Source organism: Populus trichocarpa, chromosome 12, assembly GCF_000002775.5.
Source record: "Populus trichocarpa isolate Nisqually-1 chromosome 12, P.trichocarpa_v4.1, whole genome shotgun sequence".
NCBI classification, from domain to species: Eukaryota; Viridiplantae; Streptophyta; class Magnoliopsida; order Malpighiales; family Salicaceae; genus Populus; species Populus trichocarpa.
In genome coordinates, this window is record NC_037296.2 from 283,313 (window position 1) to 291,779 (window position 8,467).

Below are 8,467 nucleotides of genomic sequence, written 5' to 3' on the forward strand. Positions count from 1 at the left end.
TTTACAAAATCCAAACCAGTCCATAAACATTTCATATGATCAGAGAGCCATCGAACTCTCATCAGAGCAAGCCAATGTAAATGTCAAGTCACAACAATATACATGTTATTGGAAAACAGAAAACGTAGTATTATTAACAGACGAGGAAAATATTGAGCATCCAGCTTGAGGATTAATAACCCTGCCCTGCAAGCTCTTCCTTCAAGACATGTTCCCAATCTGAGGAACAGCTATCATACCAGCCAGCATGGGATTGGTCTCCGAACCTATCGGTGAGGCGAGATTGAGTCTCAACATCATCATTTATGAATAAACGAAACTCCTTCACAGTAGGTTTGTCTTCAGTAGAGTCAGCTCGAAAATTTGGGATGAGAGGTTCCATATTTACATCCAAAGTTCTATCTTTCGTTCCATCTTTATTCATTCGAGCAAGCCTTATCAGATCCATGTACCCATTATCAATACTCACTCGCTGGTGCTCTTCCATATCCAAGGAACTTGAATTGCCATCCCTGTGTTTCAAAATAACAGATGCTTCAACATCTTCTGCCTGGCTTGATGCACTTGACATGGAAGAATCCTGGGTGGTTACATCTGCCTTTATGCTATCTTTTGTATCATCTGTCAATTTGCTGACCTTGTTCAGATCAGAGGAAACCTTGGAACTTGACAATTTCTCTACAGCTGATATAGTCACAGAATTAGAGTTGTCATCCCGGCCATTTAAAATACAAAATCTGGTCATAACATCATCTGCATGGCTGCTCCTTCCTGACATAGGGGAATCCTGGATGGTATAGGACATGATGCTATCTTTTGTATCATGTGCCAACTTGTCAACCTGGTTCTGATCAGGAGAAACCATAGAACTTGCCAATATCCCCCCAGTTGCTGTATTCACAGAACTAGAGTTTTCAACCCGGCATTTTAAGATATGAAATCTGTCCATAACATTATCTGCATGACTGCTTGCTCCCCTTATAGAATCCTGGAAAGATATATGGGACTTAGAGCTATCTTTTGTGTCATGTGCAAATTTGTCAACCTTGTTCAGATCAGGAGAAACCTTAGGACTTGACAAATCCATGGCTGAAGTATTCAGAGAATTAGAGTCATCAACCCGGCTTTTTATGATATGAAATCTGGCCATGACATCATCTGAATGGCTGTTTCTGCTCAAGATAGATGAATCTGGAACATTGTGAACAGGGCTACCCTCATCTTCAGCAGGCAATATGTCAGATGAAACCTTAGGCCCCAAAAGATTCTCCATGATCATAGAATTTTCAGGTACAACTGGGGCTGCAGAAGAAAATTCTAAGAAGAAAACGCACAAGATTTTAGTGAACACATGCCTTTTGATTGCATAAATGAACGTGATGATAAGAAATAGGTAATGGGTTTACCATTTACTTTTTGGGAGCTGCCTTTCTCTATCTCTATCTTCAATCGATTAAAGCGATCCATACAATTCACCACACATAGTGAAGCTTCTGCTTCAAGCCATAGATTCTTATACAGAAGAATTTGAGACTCTGATTCTTCTTTGATCGGAAAATTCTGGGCAAGAACCTTCTTTATAGCCTGTAAATCACGTTTCAGTACCAAAGAAATTTAGTATTCTTTTTTTCTTCTCTTTTCCATCCTTACACAGCAAGAATCATTTTGAGATTGGACTTTCTATAAAACACATGCGATAGCAACAAAAGAATACCTGGGTCACGTTATCGTCTTTGACTGTATCTGTAGCACCCCTCATAGAAACGAAATTTGACAGTTTCTCCTTTCTCTCATCAGACACAATTTTACACTCTTTCTCGTCCTCAAAATGCTGGAACTCAAGTTGGCCCTGAAAAAATAACAATATCAACAGTAGATACTGATGGGCAATTTATATCCATGTCCTGAAATTACATTATTCAGTGTGGTGATAAGACATTGAGACATGCATGCTCAAGACAGATTGATGAGGGGCCAGGGAATAAGATTATCATATAGATAATGCCTAAAGGTTTAGTATTTTTAAATGGACATCACAGATTCAACACCAGAAAGGGAAAGGTGTGGGATTGGATCATGGACTGATCTTACCACAACTAAAATTTGCTGAACCATACATTACAAACCAATGAGAGATCAATGTCTGTGTGTGATGGGAACTGGGTTTTACAAGTTTCACCATTCCACCAAGCAGTGCCTTTGATTCGTACCTTTTACGAATCCATAGCTTCTTCCAGGCTATATAAAATTTAAGGTATTATATGAAGTTAAACAGGATGATGGAATACCTTGTAAAGCTCAGATAACTTTCCAGGAGATTGAGAAGTGGCTCGCCGAGGAATCAATGATTCTTGTGTTGAATTCTTCCTTTCTGAATTCTTGGATATAAAAATATCAAGATTGTTGATCACATCGTTAAGAACATCAAAATCTTCATCCTTCAATTCACAAGTGTCATTTGAAGAATAAAATAGAAGCAATTCTGAGAGGTTGTGCATTGTATCAACAAGTGTTCGAGCATGCATCTTTGACGATGATTCCCCAACCTGTGATTGAGTGTGCTGAGCAGGAGCATGTTCTGAGGAAGGTGGTGAACATAAGACATGTTCTATAGCATGATATGGCACATGAGATGAACAATCATCAGGGTTGTCGTTGATTTTCCTTCTAACACCTGCAACATCAGAATTTTTCTTAGATGGCCATTCACCTTCTTCAAGACTTTTCTGCTTAGTGTGGACAGGTTTAAAATCAGGCAGTATACTTTCTTTCCTAGGTTCATCAATGACATCAGAAATTTGAGCTTCATTGCAATAGCTTGATTTCCTTTGGCAGGGTCCATATTTCACAGCATCATCAATTCCTTCTCTAAACAACACATTAGCAACTAAAGGCCTCTTAAAAGAAGAGGCTGGACGATGCTCCAGACTCTCATTATTGAAGGTCATGGAGATATTACTTTGTTTCTCAGGGCAGTCTTTTACAGCATCATTAGTAGTGGAAGGGGAAATCTGAGGGCCTTGCAGATTCAAGCCATTGCATGCCTCTACCTTATTCTGTGGATTCACAACCTCAGAACCTTTGAATGCAGATGGAAGAGAAACTGGAGCCCCTTTCCAGCATGGCGAGTCCACAGCAGGGAAGTAATGATCTAAACTCTCAGAAGTAATTTCTACAGAACCAGCAGCCTCATGACCATCCATAGCCAAATTGAAGAAATCTAGATTTTTGCAAGGAACTCTATTTTCCATTTTTTCTCTGAAAAGTTTATCCAAGAAATCAATAGAAATATTTTTGTTGCTAAGCAACTCTTCATGGTTTTTGGAGGGAACTTCTGCAAAGGAATCATCATTTTGTTTCAGATGAAAATTAACTTGGCTGGAATCATAGCAAACTTTGCCTTTGGAGCTAATAAATGGATTAGGCTCTTGCGCAAAAGAGGTGTTATTGCCAGCAAAATCCTTCTCATCACCATCAGTACCAGCATTTATATTTTTAAATGAATATCTATCTTGTCCCGGGGGTCTAATGACAACAGCAGGTGAAGGCTTCATCATTGGCATCCTATCATTTGAACTAGCATCACGCTTCCTTGAGGACTTTCCATATGAAGTGACATGCCGCATTTGATTGTTCGGAGAATTGACTACATTTGAGGATGACACTTGAGGATAGGCTTGTGGTGCTGTTGGAGGGAATATCAATGATGGTGGTGTTGTAGGCATGGACTTGGGTTTTTCAACAAGGAAGGCTTTATAATCCAGTTGTCCTGTGCTTGCAGACCCGGTGTGCATTTGCCTTCCAACCATGTCAATTCCAAGGGAAGTTTCTTCACATTTGCTCACATCTTTGAATGCAGAAAACCCTGCAAGTAGTAGCAATTAAGGAAATGTTAGATTATGGGTAACTCTCCAGGCTAAAAGTGCTTTATCTTACCATTTATTTTCCACTGGGTGCATACTTCAAAAACAGAACTACTATGCAATTAATGCCAAAAAAAAAATCAATTTAGTTATGATTATTTATAATTGATAATGATTCAGTAGATGGTAAAGAAGAGCTTCCTTAAAGACTTAAAATGACTTAAGGGTAAAAGTAACACCAATGATACAGATCATGGCAGAGTAAAAGGGATATATTCTGAATCCTATATGTAATACATTAAAAATAATGACAGTGTTATTTACATCCCCTCAGTATCAATAAGGAATGGATAAGTTACAAAGAGGCTTAGCTTTAGAAACCTATAGTTTGCCCAGCAGTCTTCAGAAAACATAGTTAGAATAATAGATACACGGAAGAGAGATAAAAATACAATTACTCCACAATTACAAAGAAAACAAGACAAAATGCATATCCCCTCCATTGGATATGAGAGAAAATCACCCTTTCATATTATGTTCATCCTTCTTATACTTTGTCAATGGGCATGGAGAAATTAACCAAATGACATGAAACAGAACAATTACAGACCAATATAGAGTGTTTGATACACCAGACTCTGGATAGAGACTTCAAAATAACACTCATTCTAAGGTGGAGATGCAACTAAGAAACTATCAGTATCCAAGGTCTTTGGCATGAAGAATCGTGAGCACAGTAATTTGTAAAGACAACAAATTACTAATGAGGTATGAATCGACAAGAACAAAATGCAAGGCTCAAAGTAGCATAAAAAGTAATTTTACTTAATTTTATACTCACTGATACTATAAATTGATTCTCAGTAATAACAAAACAGAATAATGAGACAAGGATACCTTGATTAATAAAATTCTCCTTCTCACAAAAACCTCCATCAAGTTGCAATTTTTTGCTCTGATTCCAATCAGTAACTCCCTCCCATAAGCCACTCCACTGAGTCGCATGCTCCAAACCCAATGAGCTTTGAGTATAATCATCGTGAGATGATCCATTAGACGTTCCAACATAAGAATTAGACAGCAATTCATAACCAGATTGGTGGGGGATTTTCAAGTGACCATCACTACCAATTGCAGGCGAGACATACGAGGACGGATAATACGGTACAGCTTCAACAAGGCTAGGGTTACTCTGACCATACAAAACAGCATCAGTCGATGCCAAAACAAGAGGGTGGTTCTTAGACGTCACCTGGGGAGTAGGAGATGAGTATCCAAACACATTTGGGGACGGTATGGAATTAAATTCCAGGTTGGGAAGGGGAAAAAGATCGGGTCTTGAATTGGGAATGTGAGAGTTAGAGGTAGCCCAATTGTGTAAAGAGGGATTCAAACTAACAGGATAAGTGGGCTCAGTTAAATCCAAAAGGGGTTTTGCTACAGACCTATCAACAGTGAAAGGCGGGGCTAAAGGTGATAAATTTGAAGAGGAAAATGATGATCCACCTCCATTATTGTAACCATAAGGAACCCCAGAACCCATCATCTCATCAACTCTATATCTTTATGTTGTGGTAACAAATAACTGTATAAAATGATTAAAAACCACATAAATTCATCTCAATAAGAATCCTTAGAGTGATAATCAAGACTAATAATCAAAAGAAATAGCTATGATTATCAAAAACAAGAATTATGCACAAAAACAGTCAATATATGATAAAAATGATGAGAATCAACAGATGGAAAACTGATGAAGATTAAAAAAACAAACAAACAAACAAAGAAAAAAGATGTTACCAGAGAAGCAGACTGCTGCCAAGAGAGTCAGGGAAAGAGATATGGCACGTGTGGTCTCTCTCTTTTTCTCTCTCTCTCTCTCGAGTCTTGAAGATGAAGGTTTCCACGGGAACATGTGTTGGTTTACCTGTGCTCTGTTTGGATTAATAAATTAGTGTTAACTACAAAGCAGTCCACAAAATATGAAAAATACACAAATTCAGTACCTAAATTATAACTTCTTGTAATTGTATCACTAACATTAGCCTAACAATCAAGCTCCCAAGTTATATTCTATTGACCCATCCAACTACAGCGGGATTGGTAGTTGGGAATGACTCTTTTATCGATCATACTTAAAGATTTCTAGTATTTGGTGATGTAGTGTTAAGTATTTTTCAATTGGAATATTTTAAAAAAAAATTAAAAAAATGATATTCATGCATTAAAATTATTAAAAATATATTTAAATTTAAATTTTTTGATAAAAAAATAACTTAAAAATTACTTTAAAAAATAAAAATTATCACAATACCAAACAAGACTACATTGCAGGTTATATCTCTGTTTTTTTTAATAACTATTAATAACCATGAAACGCTTAAATACAATGACTTTGTAAAAAAAATATTGGAATAATAAAAAGATAGATTCCTATTATTCCACCGTAGAAAAAGGAAGAATCCATCTTTTTCTTCTTTGGGGTATGGACCGCATAATTATGTTTTTGAGTTGCAAAATCTAAATCATTATCATTGTTTGCAATCCAAAATCATGAGCTTTTAAATTTTTTGTTTATCAAATGAAAAGGGTTTCATGTTTCAACTTGATAATCAAAGAATAGATGATTTACCAAAAATCTAGTTTAAAAATAAATTTTTTGGTTGGATAATTGATTAATCAATTAATCCTAACAATTTCATTTATTTTTTTTACCAAGGTAGTTGACAGCTTGTACTTTGTATTTTGTAAGTCCAGGTGACTTATGGTTAATACCTGTAAAAGATTTTTTTTTGTGAACAACTCTTAGATGTTTAAGTAAGCATTTAAAAAAATACAATAATATTCTGGAAAGAGATGTTCTCAAATATGTATGCAATATAAAATGAAAATTATGAATATTTATTTTGAAAAATTCATGGTATATTTATAGTCTATGAATTTTATTCTTTTGTGGAGAAGAGGAGCTAAAGTGTAATTTTATCTTTATAATATTTTGAGTTGTATTCCACTTATTTTATTCAGCAAAAAGATAGAGACATAATAGACCATGAGAGACTTTAATTCACCTAATATTATTAGTGGAGTGTCTACTTATTTAATTAAGCTTATTTGTTGAAAAATAAATCATTTAAGATTTTATGTAAAAATCTAAGGAATTGATGACATTAGATTCATGTATTATGTTTAAAGGTGTTATGAATCTAGTCATACCTGGGGTGCGATGACAAAAAATCATTGGAAAATCCTTGAGTTTGACACCCTCGTATAACACGCGTTAGGCCAAGTTATTGGGTCTAACAACACCTGACCCAAATAATGTATGAGTCTGGCATGCACCAAACTCAGGTTGTGCCTCAGCCTAATGTACTGCAAAGCCCACGCGTTGGGCTTGCAACATCTGCCAGATTCACGCTCTAGGTCTGGCACAAGTTGTCATACCTAATAATCACTTGGGTCTAGACAACGCTAAACCTAACAACTTTTAGATTTGGGTTTAACTAGACCTAATAAGCACTTGGATTTGTCTAGTGTTAAACTCAGCGCACCTTCATGGGGATGCTTAATAATAACACATGCCAGCCTAACATGCTCAAGAATACGGGAAAACACGCTATGTAGCATGGTTGGCTCTACCATGAGGAATCCAAAAACACCTTAAATGACATTTTTTGGCAACCATGAGGTGCCACACAAATGTGACGGGAATTTAAGTTTAAGATTAATTAAGTAATTATACTGTGAAAAAATTGAAAAATCCCATTACACCCTAAGCATCGGGCATTTCTTTTCTTTTTATTCAAGAGCAAAGTAGTATTTTGAAGTCCAAAAAATTCATAAAAAACGGTTACACCCTCCAATAATTATACATTGACATTTATGTCCTATAAAATGATAATTTACACCTATTTTTTTTAAGGCAATCAAAAGGAGTGTTTTTTTCAATGGCAAAATGGGAAAAAAATGTGGATCGACACATTATTTCTCCCACGCCGTTTAGAGTAGAGGTAAGTTACACCTGTTTTTCTTTTTCAAGGCAACCAATAAAAATGCTTTTTCTAAAGACAAAATAGAAAAAACTATTTCTCCCACGCGGTTTATAGGTTACTAGCTTTGATATCCGCGCGATGCCGTGAGTTATTTTTTTTATATAAAAAATATTAAAAAAAAATAAAAATTTAAAAATTTTGGGTTTTTCTGCAAAGTTATACCCAAGAATCTTGGGTTTGGCTGCAACGCCTGACCTAAGAGTAATATTTATAATATTAATAATAAAATTAAACTTGCATGACCCAAGTTTAAGTGAGTCTGGCTGTAATACCGGACCCAAGAATACTGGATGTGAGTCTGGCTATAAGGTCGTGTCATAAAAGTGTGATAATTAAATAGATTAATTAAAAAAACAAAGAAAAAAAATCAACAGGAAAGAAAAAACTAATGAAGAAAAAGAAAAAAAAAACATTGAATTAATTGGGTCAACCTTTTAAACCAGGTTATCCCGTAAAACATGGGATTTGCGTCATGAAAGTTTGATAACTAAATAGAAAAAGAAATGACGGGTTTACCTAGAATTAACCGGGTTAACCCATCAAACCAAGTTAACC

The 8,467-nt window shown here is 35.7% G+C and overlaps 1 protein-coding gene across 3 annotated transcripts; it reads right to left on the reverse strand.

Annotated features, from left to right (window-relative positions):
• LOC7496457 (uncharacterized) lies at positions 1 to 5,818 on the reverse strand. Of its 3 annotated transcripts, XM_024581877.2 has the most exons (7): positions 5,664 to 5,818; positions 4,761 to 5,448; positions 2,765 to 3,865; positions 2,289 to 2,674; positions 1,715 to 1,849; positions 1,407 to 1,584; positions 1 to 1,317 (listed from the first exon to the last, which is right to left on the reverse strand). In XM_024581877.2, exons 2-7 carry the CDS (start codon positions 5,407 to 5,409, stop codon positions 173 to 175), a joined length of 3,594 nt encoding a protein of 1,197 aa, XP_024437645.2. In that variant the 5' UTR covers positions 5,410 to 5,448; positions 5,664 to 5,818; the 3' UTR covers positions 1 to 172. The 3 variants fall into 3 exon arrangements, with proteins under 3 accessions (XP_024437645.2, XP_024437644.2, XP_002317835.3); XM_024581876.2 differs by having other exon boundaries at positions 1 to 1,302; positions 2,289 to 3,865; XM_002317799.4 differs by having other exon boundaries at positions 2,289 to 3,865.
• Between the last annotated feature and the right edge of the window lie 2,649 nt (positions 5,819 to 8,467).